General features: G+C 38.9%; 1 protein-coding gene across 2 annotated transcripts in view; it reads left to right on the top strand.

Moving 5' to 3' along the window:
* The window catches only part of CLMN (calmin), a 67,841-nt gene extending 44,080 nt beyond the window's left edge, over positions 1 to 23,761 (top strand). Inside the window, exons 2-13 of one of the 2 annotated variants that reach the window (XM_079308729.1) lie at positions 4,596 to 4,657; positions 7,079 to 7,174; positions 8,657 to 8,740; positions 10,648 to 10,740; positions 11,991 to 12,178; positions 13,902 to 14,095; positions 15,053 to 15,135; positions 16,312 to 17,625; positions 18,739 to 18,917; positions 19,640 to 19,700; positions 20,714 to 20,775; positions 22,080 to 23,761. In XM_079308729.1, the coding sequence (XP_079164855.1) occupies positions 4,596 to 4,657; positions 7,079 to 7,174; positions 8,657 to 8,740; positions 10,648 to 10,740; positions 11,991 to 12,178; positions 13,902 to 14,095; positions 15,053 to 15,135; positions 16,312 to 17,625; positions 18,739 to 18,917; positions 19,640 to 19,700; positions 20,714 to 20,775; positions 22,080 to 22,233 (2,570 nt within the window). In that variant the 3' untranslated portion in view covers positions 22,234 to 23,761. Of the gene's footprint in view, positions 1 to 4,595; positions 4,658 to 7,078; positions 7,175 to 8,656; positions 8,741 to 10,647; positions 10,741 to 11,990; positions 12,179 to 13,901; positions 14,096 to 15,052; positions 15,136 to 16,311; positions 17,626 to 18,738; positions 18,918 to 19,636; positions 19,701 to 20,713; positions 20,776 to 22,079 lie in introns of both variants that reach the window. The other variant, XM_079308730.1, reaches the window with a different exon arrangement.
* The last annotated feature ends 1,007 nt before the right edge of the window (positions 23,762 to 24,768 follow it).

Here is a 24,768-nt window from a genome sequence, read left to right as displayed (position 1 = left end):
CCCTTAGGTGATTACTTGCATCTATCATCATCTCAAATGAACAATTTTAGGTAAAATCCATGTTCTAAGATGTCAGTCTGGCTTCCTTTGTGAACACTGTTTGCAGAGAAAGGAGTATTCAGATTTGCTAGTATGATGCCTAGTAATCAGAAATACCTGGGCTGAGTCACAGTGCAGGAACACCATGAAGCCCAGTTTAAAATCCAGTTCTCATTTTATTTAGTGGCCTGGAGTTTGAAAGTGGATTGTTCAATGTTCATTAGACACTGATTGATTGCCTAATTCTATGAATGGGGGCTTGGGGGTGAGGAAGGCAGAAGGATAGGAATTTGTATTTCCCAAGACTCAAGGTGTCTGAACCATATTCCACTTTGGAGTTAGGCTGTAGTATTTAATTATCATACATTTTCACATATATTTTTGTTGTGTAATAAGAAGTGCCATTTTCTCCAGATCAAAGACTGTGGCAAATGCTGGGATACATCCAGAGCCATGCACATTATGAACTGGTTCTGTGGTGGCCACTGGGTACTTATGAAGTGAATATGGGTAATATCCTGGAAAAGTCTTGCCTCTGAAGCCATGGGTGGTTAAAGCATCCTCTGTCACAGTTAGATGGCCAACACCAGTATTTCCATCTTGAAGACTTGCTTCTTGTTAATGGCAAGTGTATCTACAGAGATTGAGCTGGTGGTAGAAAGAAGGAAGCTAGATTTTGTGCTTATTATAAAACAGGAACTTGGCAAGATGTCCAGAAGCTAAGGTGTAATTGGATCTACAAGCCAGCTTGGCCTGTTGTGATGGTTTTAACATCATTTGATGATGATATCCTGGATGAAATGCTAATAGGTTTGGAAGCAAATTTAAGTGACCTTCTGCTTTGCTTTGGGAGTAATATCCATACATGCAAATCAAGCAGTTTCCCAAAGCTATGTAATTACACACTGACAAGTGTTCTACTCAAATCAGTTTCCATGTTTCATAGTTCCTTGAAGTGCCCAGCCCCATGGTGGTGTGCCTCAGAGGATTATTCATAACTGGTTCTACAACAACAGAATAAATAGTATTTAGAAGCAAATCAATATTTGCTATCTCCAATTTGCTGTTGAACATGGAAGCTCTTAGGGATTGGCTTCCTGCAGGTGATGCAAACAGCAGTGACCTTTGAGGAGATTTGGGAGGGGGAGAAATGGCATTAGCAAATGCCTGAGGAATTTCTAGACTGATGGGGAAGGAAATAGTGCCACACAGGAAAGCAGCTGAATACCCTGTGCATAGCAGCTTAACCTTGAATTTTGCCCAAATGGTTTTTGAACTAGCTTAGTTTTACTCTTTGACAAGTTAGATACCTTTGCTATAAGATTTTAGAAAGCAGTATATCTTTGTGAATATTGCATACTGACTAGGGTGCAGTTACAGGGGCTGAGCCAAATTCTGTCCTCTGTCCTCTAGGACAGTTGTGGGGCAGGGAACTGAGTGGGTTATACAATAGGGTATACCCAATCCTAACAGTACACCTTTTCCTTCTTCAGTGGCTTCTTTCCCTCTAAATTTTTGCAGTTAATGCCTGTCAGTGCCCTACCCATGCACTTTGATAGAAGCACTGTGCCTCTTACACCCTCCTGTGAAAGCATGTTGTAGTTGGGCTTACTGGAAGAGTGTGGAAGATCCAGCTTCTGTGAGTGGTCAGAATTTGTCTCTATAATTTTTCTCTTATATCAAGGTCTGAGCTGAGCTGAATCAAAAAGGCAATTCCTGAATTTTTACTACCTTCTGGCATTCCATCTTTCAATTCAACCCTCACAGCAGGCATCCTTCTTTTCCAGTATAGGATTTGTGTGCAGGCCAGCCATATGGTGGGTGTAATTATTATTTTATAATAGTGTTATTGCTCTCTAGCTGCCCAGTAAACACAGTGCAGTTTTAGTAAACCATATATGTAAGTATAGGAACTTTGGACTTGAATGATTTTCTTCACTTTTATATAATATTAGGTGTGAAGGAGAAAAAAGATTCAATTTAATTTATAGAAACTGCATAAAGTTTATAGAGTCTCTGCAATCATCTTAAAATGAAAAGACTGTGGACAAGAGAGGCTGTACTGAAACTGGGAGGTCCACAATGCCAGAGCAGCTTAGCAGTTAAAGGCACACATCAGTAAATACCTGTGCTGAACCTTTCCCATTAATTCTGCCATCAAGCATATGGACTGCATTAGGGGTTTGTGTGCCTTAGGGATTTTATAAACACATTTCCTCTCCTTTCCTCTTCCCCTTCCAGTTATTACTGTTGCTTTAGAATTTTACTGAATCAAATAGTGCCCATTCTGGGGTCAACACTCTTCCTGGAAAGAAGCTGTTTGCCATGGAGACAAATTCATCTCAGAAACCTGTCTGTGTATGCAAGTACTTTCCTGAATGTGCTTTTTTTAATGTTTGGTATGTAAGCTTCCCAAAGCAGTAATACCAGCTTGGCTCACCCATCCTTTGAGGCATATGTGCAACTCCTGATTTGCATCATGGCAGAATTTCTGCAGCAAAATTAGGAGCCTGTGTGTGTGCTCAGTTTTAGGGATGATCTGTAAATAAACACAGCTCTCTTTTGCATCCTTATTTACACTGAAAGTGAAGGTTGCCAAAGCGACTGATGACAAGAAACCAAGCCTCTGATGATACCAGAAAACACTGTATTTGCTTCTGTGACCCTTTCTGTGTTTCCCTTTTTATTGTGGTTGACATTGGAAATCTGTGTATCCAGCCTGTTTGATAAGGTCTCCTTTTTATTTTCTGAAGTCTGGCACTGGTGCCCATCCAAGCATTCCTCAGCATTTCAGACAAGTTTAATAGGTGTCCCTGTTGCCTGCTGTTAGTTCCTCTGCCTTCCCCTTTGCACCCACACCTGTATTTGAACAGAAAGAAGTATATCTGGGAACAATTCTGGCTTAATCTCCACCCACTGTCAAAGGTTAATTTTAACAGCTCGATTGTTAAGTTACACCCTGGGTGACACACATCACTTCTCCTGCTGTGCTGTGGCTGTGGGAGTGAGTGCATGGAAACCCAGTTCTGAGGCTGAGGTGCTGAAGAAAGCAAAGCCCAAGAAATGTGTGACACATCTCTCAGTTTATTGTACTGTGGGATTTGTAGGTGGTAAATGCTGTGGGTGTTTTACAGATACTCTGGAGTCCTAATATAATTTACAGTTTCATTTCTAGAGAGCTGTTTCAAATCTTTGCACATTCTTCTAAGACATTTTAAAAGAAAAGCCAACAGCAATAATTAGTTTGGCATTTTCTATGTTTTCTAAAGCACTTAAAGGGTAATGACTTTTTTTAACCAGTCTTGGAGAAAATCAGGTTTTATGCAAAAAGACGACTTAAAAGGCCTGATTGGACATCAGTGACAGATGAACTTTGTGCTGAAAAGCTCTATTCCAATGCATCAAAATAAGGAAAACAGTTACACATATGATTAGAAGCTGCTGACCCTTTGGTTAAAATGATCAAAAAGAACAATATTAAAATTTGATTTACAGAAGCTACTGCTTGGCCTATAATCAGTCTGACCAGTAAAAGCAACCCAGACTTTTTGAGAATGTGATTTCCCAGTAGATAGGTTAGCTGTTTTTGTAGGGCTGAATAAACACAAAATGGTTTTAAAATATATTTGATATGCTGTATGAGTAAATTGAAATACTAGCATATAACTAGTTTTAATGGGTTTTGTTCATAAATTGCCAGATTTCCTTAATTCAAGTGAAACTTGAGAACCACTTGAGAATAATTGTCTTTAAAGTGAAATATTGCTTTGACAGTCTACTTCATTTATATTAAATATATGGTTTACTTTTTTTTACTAGAAGGTAAATGAAAGCTGGGCAGTAATATGATTCCCCTTACACTCTTGCCATAGTTCACTATGGAAATGGATTCAGGAAATGGCAGATGTGATTAAAAACTCTTCAGCTGGCCCAAGAGCTGTTTGTACAGCACCCAGTGCACAGCACTTCTGGTGAGGAACAAGCACTCCCAGTCTTATTGCAATATAAATAAAATTATTCTTCTGTCTGGGGACTTGGAATTTTGATTCTAAATGCACTAGTTAGGAGACTGGGAAGATGGGATTTCATGAAGTTTTTCCATTTATAAGAATGAAGACAAAATTGTTGTGTTGGTCCTGTTTCCTTGTGTGTGCAAGTACATGGAATCCTGGCCAGCCCAATCTGCATGAGGGTGTCAGAACAATAATCCTATAAATTGACATAGAAAGGTCAGGCTGCCTGCTCAGAGGGTGACAACACTGGAGAGCTCTGCACAGCATAATGTTCACCTCTCAGAAGCTGAACACTGAAGACTACAAAACGAAGAAATTCCTTCCTCCTGCCTTTAAAATGCATCTACAAATGTATAGCTCATGCCTGGGCAAAGAAATCGAATAAAACACTGAAACTGGACCTTCCTGATTTAGAGTATGTTTGTTTTATTCACCTAGTTCTCATGAATTCTAAGTGTTCTGTGCATCAGTTTCAGAAGTTTACTACCAGTTTTCCACTTTTCTGGAAAGTTAAGTGCTGTTTTTTGTTTTTGATATTTCTAGTTGAACGCGAAAATGTACAGAAGAGGACCTTTACCAGATGGATAAACCTGCACTTGGGAAAGGTAAGACTGACCAACAGCCCTGATACTGGCATACAAGAACATAGCCATAGGTAGATTGCAGTTAACTCCTCTAAAGTAGTCAAACTTTGGAAACAAAGCTGACATATGTGCATAGAGGGATGTTTGCTGGAGAATAAGTGGAAGGTCAGAGTCTGTTTCTGGATTAATTAAATTTCATTTCTAGGCACAATGAATGCTTGACTGGCATTTATTATCTCAGGTGCATTTAAATCTTTAATACCATAGCCTGTTGCCATGTGGGTAGAATTTCCCCACGGAATGCACCCACATAAAATCAAATATGGTTGAGGCTCTGAGATGGTGATGTCTGTTCTTTCCTGAACTGGAAGTTTGAACATCTGAAGAATCATGGCTAAAGACAGCTGTTCTTCAGAATCTGTCTTCATCCCAGATCTAAAGATGGAAAACAGTAAATAATTCCTTGTCAGTCATGTTGGGATCTTCACATACCCACTTGCATCAGAGAGCTAATGTTTGGACATCATATCTTGAAGTTGTAATTGTTTCTTAATGACACCTTTATATAGCTTGTAAACCTAAATGACTGTTCTTATTTATAGTAGATAAATACTACCTCTGCTGAGTAGTCTATCATGCAGACAATGTAGGGTTTTTTTGCTGTTGAGTTTGAAAAGAAAAAAAATCCCAGTATTACTGAGACAGCAGCAATATTTGGTGTAGGATCAAGGAATGAGACCAGGTTCCTGCTCTGGATGGAGCCCTAACTTGGACTGGTGACTGAGCTTCACAATGCTTTAGTATGTGTGGCTAAATTTAAAAAAAGACTGGGCTAGGTTTGGGCTGACTCTCAATTTAGTAGTTCTTGAGAAGTGATTGCATTTCAGACACTGTAAAGTGAAGGGGTTTACAAGAAAGGCATGCATATATACTTGTTTAAGTCCACTACTCTGCAGTGAGTGTTTTTGAAGGCATAAAGGGATCCTCTTAAATCTCACTGGAAAATCAGAATAAGGCTAGTTGGAAATGTTTTCACTAGCAATTGCTCCCAAAGGCCTCTCAGAATGAAGACAGTGTTACTGATGCCTTTGTGAATCAGGCTCTAGGACTTTAAACTAACTGCAGTTTTGGAACTTGTCAGAAAGGCTTGTCAAATATGAGACTGCAAAGAAGGTCTTTGATTTAGAGGGAATTATATAACTAAAAAGGCTGTAGGGTGCTGTTAATTCTGCTGTGCCAGGCATATGAAGTCTCAGAACCTTTGTGGGCAGGTCAGCTTTCTCTGGAGTGCATACAATTTTTTTTTTTTCTCTCAGATTCAACAAACAAAAATGTTTTTCTGGAGAAAGGGAGAAAAATTTCTGCTTTATTAATGTTTTTTCCCTGGAAGTGCATGTAAACAATGAGCTTCACCAAAGCTGTCTCTAATTACAGGTGATTCCCTGAGGACACTCACTGAGAAAGGTGTCTTCTGCCTTTATCCTCAAAGTGCAGAGTGACTTGTTTTTTTTTTCAGAGGCAGCAATGAAGTCTTTTTGTACTTCTTCAGGAAACTTCTAGTGTGGTCCCATTTAGGTCATCTCTTGAGAGGATCTGGCTCTGCTGGTCATGGGATACTTTGGAGCAGTCTGAATTTCTGAGTTCTGTTTGTTCTTGCTTTAAGTACCAAAAGAATGGAAAGTGTTTGGGTTTTAGTCCTTCAGACAAGTTATTTAATTTTGAAATTAAAGTACTTTGCTTTCTTTCATGGAGCATTGTTTAGTGTCTTGGCTTGATTAAAGACCAGTAATGAAAATGTGTGGTCCCACTTTGCCAGGAGCAGTGCTGAATCGAACAGAAGTGCATTGCCCAACAAAAGATGAAAAGATTGGGCTCTTCAGGGACATGTGAATGAGTGACACCTGAGCAGAGTGTAATTGCTGCAGCTGGGACTACCCCTAAGGGCTGAGCTGGCTTGGCTGTGTTCCCTTTGGAGGAGTTTGCTGAGAAAAGAGAGACACAATACAGGATGTTGCTTTCTAAAATACTTAGAAAATGCTGGGAGACAGAATGGCACCCCCAGAAGCCTTTCACATGAGGAGGGACATTGTGGCTGGCTGGATCATGGGCTTATCTCTGCACAAAGTGGTCCAGCTTCTGCTGGACATGTCTTAGTCTGAGGGATCAGCACCCAAGCCCTGAGTGGTTATTTCTTAGGCAGAGTATTTAGGATTAGATTCTGTTAAGGGAAATCTGGAATTAGTCCTTTTCTGATTTCAGTCTTGGCCCCAACATTCATAGGACAGAATTGCCATCGATGTGAAGAGAAATCAGCTCTTTCTTAGAGCAGACTATGATTTACTTCTTGTATCTCTGTCTTGTAAAATTCTCCTTCCACCTCTCTGAAGTCACAGTGATCAAAAAACAGTGCTTTAAAAACTACCTGGTTCCTTTTCTTCACAGTGCAAGCCTCCTTTGAAAGTGAAAGACCTGTTTATTGATATACAAGATGGCAAAATCTTGATGGCACTCCTGGAAGTCCTGTCAGGACAAAAGCTGGTATGTACAGAGAGGGAGGAACCTCCATACCTGGGAGCTTGGTATGTTACAAGCAAGAGTACCTGGATATCCAAGCAATAAGGGTGAATTTGGGCTCATGTCTTGCATTATGTAGTAAGAATTTCAGCAACTTTGTTGTAATTTCCTTATGTTACAGGTGGGTGTCCTGAGCTATAATGTAGATTTCAAGGAAATATAACAATGAGGTGTAAATGGGGTGTGATCAGTGTTAATGTTCCTACCCCTCAGGGTTTTTAAGGCTTTAGTACTTTAATGCTCACACATTCCATTTGGAGATTACCCAAGTCACATTACCAAGAAAACACATATTTGCTATATCATTTTTTTAATCCCTAAGTTCTATTTCTATTCTAAGATCATTATGACATTCAGTAGATCTTCTGATGTCTGCTGTAGGTCTGAGTTTCATTCTGGTATCCTGGGTCGGGTTTTATTAGTCTTACTAATCCACTCTAAATCAGCAGGGCAAAGCTTTACTAATCAGAAACTTCTTCTCTCCTCCTTTCTTTGTAAGAGCTGTGTAAAGTTCCACATACCAGAAATGGAACACCCAATGCAAATACAAATGCCCAGTTGACTTTAATGTTTTCTTTCTCCATCAGTCTTGTCATCAGAACTCTCCTGTGTGTGGCTATCACACTTGGGTGGGAGGAGAGCTGTCTCATCATGCAGATACACCTGGGGATGCTCTGTAGTGACTGCCCACCTGCACACCCTGCAGCAGGAATGGACCCTAATGTGTGCTCACACATTCACGCTCAACAGTATTTTTGAATATTCTTGAATGTTGGCAGAGCTGCAGCAGAGGGAGCAGTGTGTCTATCTGCACTCACACAGATTGCATTGAGGGCCAGGCTTGAAATTAATTGAAGAGAGAGATACATCATGGTAAACCCTAGGCTATGCTTTGGGAGGTCAGGGAGGAGGTGAGAGAAGGGGGTAAGGTCAGCTGGCTGAATTTCTTGTTAGCTGTTGCTGCACACATGGGATAAAAACAGTGTGCCAAAGTGGAATTGCAGGGAGACAGGCATGCAAAATCTTTCATTTCTGCCAAAGTGAAGGTTTTTGCCTCCCACCTGCCTGTGCCTGCTATTAAAATTGCTCATGCTTCCTAATTAGGACAATTTAATTTAATTCAAAACAAAAGAAAATCTGTTAATATGAATTTTCAGGCAAATCTGACCCTGTGACTGAACATGGTTGGGGAGTGATTACATAAATAATCAATGTGGCAGGTCCAAGAGAAATGATAACATCTGGAGAGCAGCAAAGCTGGTTGCTAACCCTGCTTTGCTACAATCATGCAGTTGAAGCATTTTACTGCTCACAAAAGATGGTAATAATTTTTCATAGAAAAATTTCCCTAGCTTTTGCCTCAGTGCTTGTAATGTTTTAAGCTTTGAATGATGTGGTGTGTGTTTCCACCAGTTTTTAAAACAGTGTGGCACTCCTTTTTTCTAGATGCACGAATACAAATCCTCAACCCATCGCATTTTTCGTTTGAACAACATAGCCAAAGCACTTAAGTTCTTGGAGGACAGTAACGTGAGTATTTTTAAAGACTGGTCTTAATATTTTCTCTTGATGTATGCTGCAAATTGGAATTGTTGCTAATCTGATGTGCTGTATATATGCAAGAGAAGTGTACTGCTCAAGAGGCTGTGACCTAGCAGCAAGGCTGAAAAACCACATGAAAATGCACAACAAGAGCACCTACAGAGTATAAAACAAGGATTATTTGCTCACTTTATATGGTAAAGTTCAATGGGATTAAAGGATCAGGAACCCAATATTAAAAGAAAATAAAAAGAAATGCAAGTAATTTTTATGATCTGGATTTTAGTGGCATTATTTCAGTTACACTGATGGTGGATGACTTTCTTTTCTCAGAAATACTTTCACTATTAGAAATCACGTAAATCATTCATCTGGTAAACTGATAGCTGCAGCAGGTGATCATGAGTCAAAAGCAAGTGAAAGTGAAATCTGGGAACATGATATAAATGCACAATTCCAGGAATCAAAGCCTTACAGGGATATAACTTCCCTCATAGTGTTGTACTACCACAGCATTGCTTCCTACATTTTTAAGTGACCAAGTGTGATCAGACCCTGTAGCTGGAAATGATTAATTCCTTTTTTTATTTGTCCTGTGATGGGTTTATTCCATTGTTGAGAGAGAGTAAGGGGGTCAAGAGAAGCCCCAGCCATGTAACAATTCATATCCATGGTATACCTAGATCTTCCAGAAGAAGAAAACAGATATTGGGCTATTTCCTATAAATTACTCCAGTGAGGTTAAACTTTATGAGTGAGGAGGGATCACCTTAAGAGTAAGCAGTCAACATCTTCTAGCTGAGTATCTCTGCTGGACTGGGTAACAAACATAAGCAGCAGTAAGAGGACAGAGCTCACACTGGGCACTGGAATGATAAATGTGACCTGCTCCCCATTTTGGAGAAGCTGCTATTCCAATGCACAAGTCTTAAAGGTTTTCCCATGCCAAATACCTTGGAGCTAACAAGAAATCTGATCTTTGAAATATGACAACTAGAGGTGTCTTCTTGCTAAGACTCAAAATGTTGTGCAAACCACTAGATAAAAAGTTATTTTGCGTTCCTTTTTCAGCTTAACCAAACTGGTTAGTGAAGGGTGGTGATGAAAGTGTTGGCAAAGTGCCTTGGCTGCCAAGAGCTCCAGGGTAGATATTAAACCATAGTGGGTGGAACCCAGCAGAGTCTGCTCCTGTGGAACTGGGGCAGCAGGGTAGAGCCTGCTGAGTGATTCCCCGTGTCCCTCCCTGATAAATAAATGAGCTGCTGGGCTTTAACTCAGCCTGGGCCATCTGCAGTACTGACAGCTTCCTTGTTTCCTCCCTCCTCTGTGACCTTTGCCAAAACTGAGTCTCAGTTGTCTAAGAGAATAACATCCTGGTGTTATCAGCTGGAAAAAACCTCAGTGTGGGAAAGTGTAGAGTTTGCTTGGATTAGGCAACCCTATCCCTTGCTAACTGATTTAATCAGAGCTCTGTGACAAGCTGTGTAAGGTGGGGTAAGAAAGGAGAAAGGAGATGCACAGAAAAAAAAGAAGTCTTACTAGGAATTTAGGTTTTTGTATGAGAAATGACTCTCTACTATTTATAAATGGGGTCCACTGGAGGGGGTTCCATCTTCTTCCATTTTTGTATGGAGGAAATGCATTTGTAGTCCCAAAAATGCAGAAGTGAGTACACTTCTGTTCTGCAGGCTATGCTGGGGGTTTCAGATAGGAGTTCCAGAAAAAGGGGTGATTGTGATCAGGGCAAATTTTCATTAATACAAGATTGCAGTATTGCATTTTTGCTGGCCTGTCAGTGGCAGCAGTGGTATGGACATATCCAGTAGTCTCAGTGCATTTTTTGTGTATACTTTGCTCCTTTGAGTTTGGCTCTGAATTTATGATCTTTTCTACAGGTAAAGCTTGTTAGCATCGATGCAGCAGAAATAGCAGATGGAAATTCCTCTCTGGTACTTGGACTAATATGGAATATAATCTTGTTTTTTCAGGTAATAGAATTTGAATACTTTAACCATAAGTAATCAGTCTTCATGGTATCCATCTATTCCAGCTGAACACTGATTTTTAAATTGATTTTTAATCCTAAAGAACATAATTAATCATGCTAAACCTGAGCTTTTCCCCTCCTAATGTACACTAATTTTATACTTGCAGCTGCTTTCATTTTACTTCATTGGGCCTATTTTAATGTAAATTGGAGACAATTTAAGCCCTCATTTAACTTGGACCTGAATTAGAGCTTCAGATTACTACTTCCCCTTCTTTCCTGTGCCTTTTCAGGGTTCTGTTCCAGATTCCCTGGATCTGAACCAATGTCCTGGGTATGGTTCCAGGTTACAGTTTATTTTCAATAACCTTTACTGGATTTGGTCCAATGTGGTGGGAAATTCCATTTAGAATCACTGTTCCCTGGAGACTTACTCAACATGGCAAAAATTTGCAACTGATATACATGGTCATGTGAAAGATCTCAAAGGACCTGGAACTGATAACACATTATTTGAGCCTGCAAATTGATTTATCTCCAGGCTTAGATTAAAACTGCTCCCTAACCTACACATAGTTTGAAAATTATCTTCTAGGCAATCTCAAATTTTAATGGACAGAGACAGATGGAGGGAGGGTTCTGCAACTCTTGTAAGACTGTGAAGCCCTTTCATTCTCTTGGTCTGATTTTAAAAATGGTTATAAGGTTACAAAATGATCTCAAAGTTGCACTGGGTCTTCTCTCCCTAGCTGAGCTCCTCAGGCTGAACAGTGCTGCACAGAACCAGTTTGGCCAGGCAGGCTCACAGGCAAAGATGGTGTGACCAGAGCCTGTCACCTGGCAGCAGAGGGCACGGGGGCCCAAAAGCAGCAGAGCCTCAAATGTTAGTGCAGATCAAGGACAGGAGTGCTGCTGCAGGTCACCATTTCTTCATGAAAACTATTTCATTCAAGCAATTCCTGTGAAAAGAACAGTTTCAGTTAAACTAACTTTTCTTTCAAGGACATGTTTCTCTGCTTTTTGTTTAATTTGAGCAGTTTGGCCTGAACTGGTAGCTTGCCCTTTCTGTTGCCTGGGCTGCTGCTGGCTGTCATGCTTGTAAAATACAAGCTGAGAGTTAAAATGAGCAGGTTTATAATTATCACTTAAAATTCAGTTATGGCACTGATCTCTTTAAAGTTTGCATGAAAACAAGGACACGATGCAGCCAGTGATAAAGCAGAACACTGTGTATTTCACCTTTTATTACAGATTAAGGAGCTTACAGGCAACCTCAACAGGAACTCCTCCTCCTCCAGCCTGTCCTCTGGGCCCAGTGGTCCAGAATCAGACACATCCCCCAGCACTCCCAGCGTGGAGAGAAACATGTCCATTACAGTGAAGGATCAGCGGAAAGCCATCAGGGCCCTTCTAATCTGGGTTCAGAGGAAAACCAGAAAGTAAGCTAACAAACCCTTGAACAAAACAGTGTCTTGCCACCTGCCCCTTTGAAGCTGAGTCTCTTTTCTCTGTCCTGCCCCATGGGTGTGTTACCATGCGCTGTGGCTTCTGCTTTTGCAGTTGGGGAGCACAGGGTCTCTGCAGAGGGGTGTTCCACTATGGCCATGTGTTTACAGCAGCCATCTGACCTTGCAGTCTGCTGCTGGCTCCATGGTTTGAATGTTAAATGTTAACTTGCACTAACCTGCTTGGTGCTGTTTAAAACAGGATCATTCTCTACTCTCCAGACTCTGGCTTTCATGAAGTCTATTTGACATCTTTTGCTGATTAAAGGTTGGGTACAACCAGGGAGTGAACTGAAAAAATAAATGTATGAAACACTTTATCAGCAGACTTTTAAATAAAACAGTAGCCCAGAGGAAGCCTCTCTGTGTGCTGCAGAGTGCCTTGAAGGGCAGAGCCCCTATTAGAGTCCCTCCTTCTTCAACTGAAGAGAGGAAGTGGGTGAAACATAAGTAACTTCTCTTGAACTTACAACATTTGAGTTCATTTCCACTGCACAAGACATCTCTCTCTTCTTTAATAAAAAAGTGGTTCTTTCACCAAAGCATTTTTATCCTGGCAGAGTCACTGTCAGATTAAAAAACTGTAGTGTAAGATGTCTCATGCACATGCAAATGCTTGGAGTGTATTTTACATGAATTGTTATTTGAAGTAGTGACTGGCAGAGAGTTTTAAAGAGGGCATGTGTCAAAAGTTACTTATACAGGTTGGTTGAATATTAGCTGAATATTTGGCATTTTTGTCTCTGGATTTATATCTTGCCTTTGAACCCAAATTTTCTGTGTCTGGTGTTGAAGACAAAAATTTACACCTTACATACTCAGTCCTGTGGACTGCATCATCCCTTGGTTATCTCCAGTGAAGCTGAGGGTGCTTGTAGAGCAAATAACCTTTGAGATCTGTAGTTCACTGCTGCCAATGCAGACCATAGAGGAAGGACAGTTTTAGTCCACAATAATGCTGATGTCATCATTAATAGGTGATGACCTGAGAAGTAAAGGCCACCAAGACTTTTCAGCCCAGTCAAAGAGTGCAAATTGAAAAGATCATATAAGAGAAAATCGTTCTTGCAACTGCAGTATTTAAAACATAATAGCATCATTATAATCCTGTTATCCCATAATCTGTGCAGAATTTTCTATTCTGGGGCTGTCTTGCAAGTTTGATGGCTGTTTTTCCTCCAAAACTTTGGGCATCTAAAACTCTTGTGGTTTGTGCATATGCTGACACCATTTTCTCCTATAGAAGGCCAAGTACACAGGAATGTGAATCATTTATGCTTATGTGTTTAAATATTTAAATCTTGGAAGTTTTCCCAAGCTATGACATTAAAATGCTGGAGAGTAACAGAAACAGGAATCACAAAGACATTTGGTTTTGTGAATGTTAAATGTGGTTGCTGAATTCTTAAGGGCTTTGTTTTTACTAACTACTTCCTACAAGCAGGTTGGTGTTAGCTGTTAGCCACACCAATTCAGTTTGTGAACCTATGTGTTTTCTAAATGTATTTCTATATTTTGAAATCCAAAAATATCTCAAATATGACAAATGCTACTCAGCAACCTTACATTTTAACTTTCAGAAGTCTGAAAATGATGATGCCTTCACTTTGGATTGTGTAAGAAACCACCCATGTAAAATGTATGTAATTCTGTTTAGGTATGGCGTTGCAGTCCAGGACTTTACGAGTAGTTGGAGGAGTGGCCTTGCTTTCTTAGCTGTCATAAAAGCCATAGATTGTACTTTGGTAGACATGAAGCATGCACTGGAGAAATCAGCACGAGAAAACCTGGAGGATGCTTTCAGCATAGCACAGAATAAACTGGGTGTCCCTCGGCTCCTCGAACCAGAAGGTAAACACATCAACTTTGTTGGGTAACAGACTACAGTGAATTCATGAATATTGCACTGTGATACATACCAAAAACCTCCCAGTGATTAGGCTGCTGATGGGATCAGTGTGCTGAGCTTTTTGATAAGAAAAATAAAAATGGTCAGTGGCTTGTAATTGTATGCTTCCAGTCACATTTGTAAGATCCTTGAGGTCAAAGATGTTACCATAACTTTAGCTATGTACACTAGTTCTGGTTCATGCTTAAGATGCTTTGTGATATCTGCATTCTTAGAGGGCATTAATTGTTGTGCTGGGGGTGTCTCAATGCATTAGCACAGCTCTGTAAGTCCTGTGCTGCAGAGAATAAATGTCACTCCAGGATGAGCTGTGCAAGGCTGCCATACCAGGCAAATGGAGAGATACCCATTCAAATGCATCTGCATCTCCCAGTTTTCCCTTTGCAGTGCATATATACACACAAGATGTACACACATAAACCTAAGTGTGTATATAAAATATGTGTAAGTGGTTTTCTTGTCCTTCTCTTTACTGAGCTCTACCAGACTGGTGGTAGGCCTTGGTGACATGATTGAAAGCACAATTGCATTTTTGTCACCTGTTAGAAGACTGGGCCATCCTGTTAAAAATAAACCTCTGTATTGTGGCTCAACAACCATCAACTGTCTAGTGACAACAGCATAAATGGCAGTATAAAAGTGAATGAAAAGGGAATTCTGATCTGGGTTCAGTATGTGCTTGGAATAGGAAAAAATGAACGTGAATAGGATGTTGAGAACGCTGTCAAGTGCCATCAGCAGTGAAGAGCATCTCTCTTATCTGTCAGAAAAAAAGAGAGAAGTGTTTGTAGCTGTTATTTCTGTGACCATAATGGCAGGATAAATGTCTGACAATCTGTTCCTCAGCAAGAGCATTTCAGAGCTGTGTGTGCTCAAGCCCCTCGTGTCTGTCTCCACAGATATCATGGTGGAGTCACCCGATGAACAGTCAATTGTGACATATGTGGCTCAATTTCTGGAGCATTTCCCAGAGCTGGAAGGGGTATGTGTTTACTGCTGTGTCATGTCATTTCTTTAATTTGCCTTGGTGTGCATAATAAAGTCAGATTTATTTTCTAGGTTTCTTTATAAGCTACTTAAAATAAACAACAGACCTGGATTTAATTTTCCACATTTTTGTTAAATCTGGTGAAGTGAGCTTTCATTGATGACTACTAAAATGCCTAGGAAGAATGGTGCTTTTTTAAATTTAAATTTAAATTGTAACTTTCAGACATTAAAACTGGTTTCATAGGATTCTACTGCTTTGCTGTATTGGTTTAAATAAGGCTGAAATTTATTCCTTTATCTATAATGATTAATTTGACTTCAAATTTAATTTTTACTTCAAGTTTGAGGGCCATGATCAATCTGAATTTAGCAGGTATGAGACACAAGATACCAAAAGCTGAATCTTGTCAATACAGTGGTAAAAATCACTCATTATAAGCATGAGGTAAACTGCAGTTTAATGACCAGGACTTGAATGCAAAAATAAAGAATTGAGGATTAAGCAAGAGATGACGGTGTCAAGAACTGGCAAAGGCCTTTTGGAGAAACAGGCATTTTCTCTCATTTCTTAACTAAGGATTATAGTTGGGATATATTTTGTAGCTGACAAAATTGGTGGGCATTATTAAGGTAATTGGAATTAAAATTATTAAAATACTCTAATTATTATTATTAGATTAGATGAGCAATAAGATTGGTTGACATTAAGACTTGGCATTTTAATGGACAAAGTTAAAAACTACCTTTCTTTTATTATTCTATTTCTTTTAACAGAGTGTTTTGGAAGGAGAAATAATCTGGTATATCAATATATTTCACTTTTTATTGGAGTTGTTAGATTTGTTATTCCCAGGGTTTGAGATTGTGTCAAAAAGCCAAGTCAGTTGTCTCCACAGATGCAGCAGAGAGAGATAAATACTTAAGAATTGAGGAGTAGGCTTGTCTGAATTCTGATCTTCCTGTACCACTGCCTTGACACTGAGCTTTGTTCAAGGCACTTGACTTGCCTAATTAGTTTTCCTACTTTCAAAATAGGTGAGTCATTAATTGGCCATTCATAAGGTAATGGACTGAAAGACTAGGTATTTATTCTTTCCATCGTGGTTGGGAAATGTAAAATGGTATCTGAGCTAGGATTTGTCTTCTAATGCTATATCATCACTTACAGGAAGACTTTACAGATCCTGACAAGGAACTTCCAATTGAGTCCACTTATGTCCACATCAAAGACACACCGTCAGAAAAGGAAGGCAAAATCTTGATTTTAAGTGAAAGTGAAGAAAGCATGTATACTGTTAATCATGAGAAGAGTCATCCAGCTCCTCCAAAGGTCCATATTCATGACATCCCTGAGAGAATCCCATCAGAAACCACTTCTGAAAATTGTAATGGGAAACTGAGTCAAGTGTTAGATGATTTACAGGGAATGTCTGAAGAGGAGCCTCAAAGGCCTACCTCACTGAAAATTACAGAACCTGTCAGTTTGGAATCCAATTCCTCTTGGGAGGTTCTGAATGATAAATTCATGCCAGGTGGAGGCAGCATCTCTGATGATCCACTGAAACAGAACGATGACCTTTCTCCAGCTATTCTGACAGATCAGAAAAATTCTGTTGACTCTTTTGAAGAATACTCTGAAGAATTAACTAAGGAAACCCCTACTGAATATGACAATGAAACCAAGAGCCTTTCAGCCAATACTTCTTCTTTGAGTCCATTATCCTGGACTTCAGGTATTCTTACAGATGATTCTATCAATAAAGTCGAAGAGAGCAAACCTCAGTCTTCAATTCTTTTACCAGAAGATACATCAAAACAAGAAGATACTCAAAAGTACATTCTCCACCTTCTAAATGAGGAAATACAGACACTTCCACAAGATGAACATACAAAGGAATCACCTGTCCTTGAGACAATAGAAACAAACCCTTGTTCACCAGATGGTTCTAATCTCGAAAGCCAAGAACTATCTACACAGCATGAAACATCTGATGACTCTCTCTCAGATGTACCTAAAACTCCAGAGGACCTGGACAGCTGTGATGAAGTTGAGGCTGCAGCTGAAGTGATGCCCAGTTCTTCCAAAGTATCCGTGATACCCCACGATCTCTTTTATTATCCACATTATAATGTTCCCATATCAGCAGTTCTGAACGCTTACCTCGAGCCTTGTATTGAAGCTTATGACACAGGAAATGAAAAAGCTTCTTCTGAAACAGTAACAGATGTTTTACATGACCAGAACTTACCAGAACAGGACCAAAAGGAAGATGCTCCAGAGCCAGACTTGGAGAATAAGCTAGGTACCTCTCCATCAGAAACAGATACTGAGAACAGTGAGGAGGAAACTACAAAAACAAGCAGTCATGTGAATTCTTCTGATGAAAAGGAAGTGCCATTAATAGTAGAAGAGTTAGAAGTAGAAGAAGATGGCAATAAGGCCACCAACCATGAAGATTCCACTATTCCACAACATCCTGAGGTATTTTATTCTATTACCAGCATTTCTTTGTGTGTATACATGGGCTTAGCATCAGAACCCTGTGCTTTTCATTTGCTTTCATTTTACAATGTTTGGGAGAAATACTTAAAATGTACTTGGTTTTCTGTTCCATTACACTGTTTGCCACAGCCCCCTACTGGAATGAATGGAATTGCAGCTCCCTGAGAAGATCTAACATTACAATAGAAATAAAGTCGTTATACTAATGGCACTGCAAAAATGTGATTTTACATTATGTTTTAAAATAATTTGAGGCTTCTGTAATCCTTAAAATCCTAAGCATAAAAGATTACCTAAAAGTACAGCAAAAATGCGAATTTTTATTGTGTTTTAAAATAGTTAGAAGATACTGTATAATCCTTAGGTATAACAGATTACCAGAAAGGGTATTTTTAATAATCTGTAATGAGATGAATAGAAATTAATATTGCTTCTAAAGGATACAGGCAATAATATTTTGTTTCCTCAATCCAAAAATTGTTTGCCTACAATACCTTAGAAAAACAATTTGAGTAGGATACATTACATGGGTAAAATGAAGGCTTGTCTGCACTGGAGGAGGAGGAGAAAGAAGTGGGTGCTTTGGGGGTATTTGGTTTAGAGAGTTTGCTCCTGCATCTCTTCTTGCAGACACGAGTTCTGAAGTGCCTTGCATGTTTTCCAGCACAGTAATTTTGACAGCGTTTTTCAGGAATGAGTGTCCATTTAATGCTGCTCTACATGTTGCTTGAACATATTTTGGTCCTGACTCTAACTACAGCAGAGAAGTCAGTTTGCTGTAAACTTGAAGGACTAACTGGAGGTAGATTTAAAAAAGTCTAGTGGATTGATTCAACGAGCCATGTCATATCATGACTTCTTAATACAAAGATCTGACTTTCCAACTGTATGTATGTATGTTGAACTGATGATTCCATGTATCCCAAAATATTTTCAAGAAATTCATTGCTTTTTTATTCTCTTCAGTGAGACTTTCATTCAGTCTCATACTATCTGAAATTGAATGTCTGAGTAGGCTGCACCACTAGGATATTTGGAAGGGTGGGGAATCAGTCTTGTTGTCTAAAGCAAAACATTTTGTAATTTCAACAGGCCATACTAGAACATGTAGAGGATTTACCAACAACCATAAAGACACCAGAAGAAAATAGTAATGGGGAGGAGGAAGAGAAAAATATGATTGAAGAAAATTTGCAGATCTCAGAAGTTGCCACTACTACTCTATCACAAGATGACCTGGAAGAAAATGCTGAATTCCAGGAATTTACCAGGTATTTCACATTAATTTTGACTTAAATACAGCTAACTGGTCTTTTGAAATTGCCCTGTCCATTGGATGTTTGTTGTAGTCTTGTTTTAGGAAGAAGTATTGGGATTCATTGGCTTCTTCCTGTGTTTCTCTTAAACATGTCGAGTGATTTAGTGGGACTTGATTTGACAGTGCCACAAACTTTGCCACACAAAACCCAAGTGGAATCCCAGTGCATTTTGATCATGGAAGTGTTATAATTGCTTTTCTAACAGGGAGAGTATTTTATAATGCAGATGGAATAGTCCATGTACATTGAACTGTAATTTGTTGATGCTTATCCCTGGAGAACTCTAATGAATTTGAGAGTTTGCTTAAAAAAACAACTGTGTCCCCTTCAAGCTTTCTGTTCTCTGTCAGTGTAATATTTTTTTAGTATCAGTGGCCATAAAACTTGGGTACACTCTCACTCAAATGTCAGTCATGTCAAAGATGCAAAAATGCTCTCAGATACAGTTTTTCAGAAAAGATTCCTTTTTGAGCATATGAATTTATTATTGTGGGTCACATTTTCCCAAAGTAATTTTTATCATTTTGCTGATAAATTCCAGTCTATTTTCTAATACACACAACAATGCATTATTTGCATTTGATTTGTGTAGCTTAAATCTGTCACATCCATTTGCAGTGTCTCTTTTTAACTTAACTTTATGAATTTAAAAACTTTGCTTTTACATACAGAAGCAGTGACAGTGATACCAACATCCATCTCCGAAAAAGGTTTTCTCATAATTCATCTGAGGAGGTAAGCATAGACTTCTATTTATTGCTGTTTCTCTGGTTCTCCTAAACTCCAGAAGTTCACACACTGTAAAAAGTCCTGTGATAGTATGAAAGTCTTGTGACTTCTACTAATTTTAATTAAATAATAATTTAGTGCTGAAACCAGGCATAGTTGCAAAGTTCTACTGAACTCTCAAAAATACATACTAAATTTTACTGAACCTTGAACAAATTCACAAGGAGTACTGTAGTATTCTACAGTTAAATCTGTTGTAACTTTAAATCTTACTTCATCATACCTGTATAGCTGCAATATTTTGCTTGTTTGAAGCTGCTTTTGTTTGCTGCCCCAGTTTCTTTTAGTTTTTGCATTCTCTGTGTGATGTCAGTCTCAATCCTGCAAAAATGCAGGATGTCTTCTGAAGAGCATTGTTTCTGAAAAATTTGGCCCTGTCCCTTTTCCTCACAGCAGCAGTGTATTATATTATCAGTAGAAGCAGCTAACCCTAAAAGAATTTCAGTTGTAACATGAAACTAATGACAGATATGATTCCAACTGGCTTCTTGGGAGCACATGATACAGCTGAAGTCTGGATTTTTATTTTTAAAGTCAGAACAAAGGGACAGCATCAGCAACCTGGACGTGCTGAGCAAGGAAAGGAATATGGCTTTTTTTCAAGACAAGAATAAAATTTTTGAAAAAATGCTGCCAATAGTGTTCAATGAAAGGGAGGTTTCACACAGATGCTTTAGTTTTGCAATGCTGTCAGAGCTACTAGAAATACATAGGAATGAAGGGAGTTCTATTCAGCGGATGAAAGCAGTTGAAAGCAAAAAACCTTATATCACAACTTTTTTCCTTTTCTGCAGTGCTGGGTGTCCAAGAGGAAATATGTTTATAAGCACACTTTCATTTTATTTGAGCAAACATTAGATACAAGTAATACAATTAGATACAATAAAATACACAATTACCACCTTTGTGAGACGCTGTATTTTATTTTTGTTATCTAATCTATTCCTGGTTTGTTCAAGGAAACCTATGGTGTAAATGAGCAGAAGATGACAGATATGGGTGAAAATCCTTTAATCATTGGGTGAGTGACTTTTGCAAGCAAGCCATAACTCCTAGGTACTACTAGCAGTGATACAAAGGGAGCTTGAAATTAATTGTAATGGTAGCAACTGTCTTCTGTAATGGCTCAGAGTCCCTGTTTCCCATAGGTATAAGATACAAAATTTCCCTCTTGCTCAATCTGTTACTTGACTAAAATGCCTTTTCTTGACCTGCAAGATTCAGCTGTCTAAGCAAGATTCTGAGCATTTTCCCCACATGATGCATATGTCAGACTGAGAGAAGAGTGGGAGAACTTCAAATGTTACTCTGGCAGTGATGACTCTTTCCAGGTTTGGAAGACTGTCAAAACCATTTTTAGTGAGGTCGGTGTCAGGGAAAATCAATTTCTTCAGTGGAGGACTGGCCTCTGTTGGAGCTTCTATGAGTTTTGATAATTTTTAGACCTAGGTTATGAACACAGAGTATGCATCCCTTTAGTATTAGGGTCTAAATATCTATAAGAAACAAGGATTGTTTCAGATTTTGCCTCTTAATTGATACTGAATTGTACCTCTCAGAACTAGGTAAAATGGTTGTTTATTTAGATGCAGAAAATTCACAAAATATTATCAGGATCCATTGGCCTGTCTCTCTATTAAAAAAAATAAAGTACACAAATAGCTGTTACAGTTGTATCAGTTGTATAATTTGCTGATATTAACTGAATTTTGTGTAATGCTCAGGTATATATCCAGTAGGAGGCCCCAAGCTGAGAGAATCCATCAGGCTTTGCCCTTATGAACCACAGATGGAAATTTGTAAAGTTGAAATTTTGGAATTGTCCTGCAAACCCCCAACTGCTAGTTGATTTCTTGGTTGGAGGTCTTGGGCTTTTTCTGTTTAATATTCTAGTGCCTAACACGAAAGTAGATGATTTGGGGAATGTATATCAAGTGAGATCCAATGTATAAACAAAACTGAGGAAGTGTGAGATGTGTTGCCCAGTGCTGTTTACTGTTCTGAAAATAAAAGGGCATCTTTTTGACAGGTAGAAATCTCCTTACATCAGAGGGCTGTGCTGTAATGTTACTTACTTAAACTACCTGAGAATTTATCTGGAGTTTTTAGAAGATTGATTCTTACATATGTTGACTCTGGAATGAACACACTGCTAACACCCAGTATGCCCCTCCTAGTCTAGCTGGGGCACTCCAGCTGACTAGACTGAAAAGGTTCATTAAACTGGGGTCTTTTAGTCCATCCTCTGATCTGCACAGTAGTTAATAACACTGAAGGTTTCTTCTTATTCTCCTTGCCTCTTACTGAATTCTTTCCTGTTTTCAGGAACAAAAAGGACTTGGAAACAAGAGAGGCTCCAGCACCAACTCATGAGATAACGATTTTTGAGCAGCCAGAACTATTCTACTTTGTCATTTTCTTCTGGGTGCTGGTCTACTGCCTTTTACTCCTTCCACAGCTTCTTAGCAACAAAGTTTGATCTGTGTGAGGTGTGGAAAATAAAGGGATAGTGGCTGTATTGCTTTGTGTATCCACAAATGAATATGTTCCTTCAGGTGAAGCACAAACAGAAATCCAGGACCTGGTATTTGTGTTTATTATCAGGTTGGCCTCAATTCTGCTACTGTTGTGCTATGACAGTGTCAAAGCACGTTTTATATTATGGTAATTGTGTAAATATATATAAAAATTATCTGATTTAGTAGATGCGATTTTGTACATTTGTGCCTTGCTTTATAAGATGCTAAATAAAACCAGATAATTATCAGTAGAGGTATGAACAATTCAGAGCTCTAGTCTTCAAAAATTATTCTTCTGGCTTCATTTTCTTATGTAGGGCCTGATAGCTGTGGAAGAGGGATGGTGTTGATTTACCTCTGGATCTGACCACCTGCAAGGGCAAGGCTAGAAATGCTTCTTCCCATTTTCCATTTGAAAGAGTTGGAAGCAGAGCAGAGCTACAGGTAGTGAAACACACACCAGGAATTTTTTACAGTTCCAACAGCAAATCCAGTGGAGCAACAAAATGAGGTTGAGGGTATATTGGGGTAGGGAAGTTAGATTTTTTTTTTTTAGGATTTAAAGTAATTTTTATCCTGCACCTTTTGGTATGTTTGATTTGCAGGAATAAATTTGGTATGGAAGTGAAGTGTGAAGAACATACATGCTACTGCTTCTTAGGAGATTTTACATGGGAAATCTCAGGCCAGAAACGAAAGTTTTTTAAAAGTACCTCAGTGCTTCTGAGTCTGCTTCTGCTTTGATTTCTTTGCTGCTTTTACTTACAGATCGCATAAAGATTTCTGTCTTTTGCAGATACGAAAACTAATAGGTAACCAGCTTTGCTGAGGCTACTGTTAAGGCACTAAGGCATGGTAAAAGAATTAGAAATATCTTTTAAGTGTCCAATTTAAATGAGAAAGAAACGACAGATGTAAAACTAAGTACAGAGAAATGCTGACAACTAGCACAACTGAAGAGATTCCTGTGGCTTATCCATGAGCATTTCTGCCTCTTGTAATTTTTGTCCACATCAATGATTACTTTAGGATATTTGATATAGAATTTTTGCCAGAGAAGGTGTAATCCATGCATTATAGGACAAAAGAGAAGTCTTCAATTTCATAGCAGCAACTTTTCTCCATGTGATTTTTAGTGAAGTCACTAGTTCTCATTGGCAAATTTTTAGTTTCACCATATGCTTTATGAGACTGCATCACATTGCTGCTTCCACCTGAAAATTCAGAAGGTTGACTGCAATGTGCTTCCTAAAATGAAGGGTTTTATAATTTTACTCTGAGTGAAAATTAATGACATGGCTATAACTTTTACATATTCTGTTGTAGCATAAGGTGTATCCCTACCTGGGCTAAGTTTTCAGCTGAACTAATAGCATCTGGGATAAAGATATATCAAAATATATAGCAACAGAGCTGCAGATAGAATTCAAGAGAAGTAAGGAATGACAGGAGATCTTAAACATTAAAGATAAAATTCTGAACACCTTTTAACAAAGCTGAAATCTTTTCTATTCTGTTCTGACACTATTGACTAGCGCTGGATTCACCCCATGAACCCAGAAATAAGATCCTTTTTTCTTGGTGAGAAAGAAATCCAAATGTCCCAACTCAATTTGGTTTAAATCAGCTTAAGTAAAAAAAAAAACAAAAACACTTCTTTCATCTTGTTCACAAGAACTGTCAAGATTTTGGGTCAACTGATTTTGTGATCCATGAACCTGTTTGTGCTTGCTGTGAAAGAGTGATACTTTCTTTTGATGTTTCAATTGATGTATGCTTTCCCAGCCTATCCCATTGAGAGAGATTGCTTCTTCCATCCAAAATAGATTAAAAAAAAAATACTAAGCTATTCCATGATACTTGGTATTACATTGCTTTCAATTTTTGGGTTTTTGTTGGGTGTGCTGTAACAGAAGCAGTGTGCCTTACCCAGACATTCCATGGGTGAGAAGATCCAGGGTGAAACACTAAGAGTGATTATACTGGTGTTGTCAATTGTGCTTAAAAAAATGACTGAACTCTTCAAGAGTTTTGCCTTTACCTGGAACTGTAAAGACTGACATCTGCACAAGTAGCAGCTTCCCCCAGTTAAACTGACTTGAGAGCCTGCATCTCTTCTTCCACAGTACAAGATCCAATTCCTTAATGCAAGTGCCCTGTTCTGAAAACACTGCTTGATTTTGGGCTTTGTGGCTTATTCTGAGCTGCTGCCTAAAAGCCTGATTGTAAAACATTTATTATGGCAAAGCCTATTTTAACTTGCTGCCTAGAGGACTGGCTGGCAATAGTGGAGGGTTTAAACCCTGGTGGGCAATCCATTGCCTACCCATTATCCAACAGATATGTGCACTGTCTCAATACAGAAGTTTTTGCTGAGCTTTTGCCTGGGTTGAAAATGCTAAGCTTGAACTGCCCACATTTGGTATATTGATTTAGCAGCTGAATTCAGATACACTGGGATACTTTCTAAAACCTGCTGGTTTTGAGCAAATGTG

The sequence above is a fragment of the Erithacus rubecula genome (assembly GCF_903797595.1).
Source record: "Erithacus rubecula genome assembly, chromosome: 6".
In the NCBI taxonomy this organism is placed as follows: Eukaryota; Metazoa; Chordata; class Aves; order Passeriformes; family Muscicapidae; genus Erithacus; species Erithacus rubecula.
This window is presented reverse-complemented; position numbering and strand designations above follow the sequence as displayed.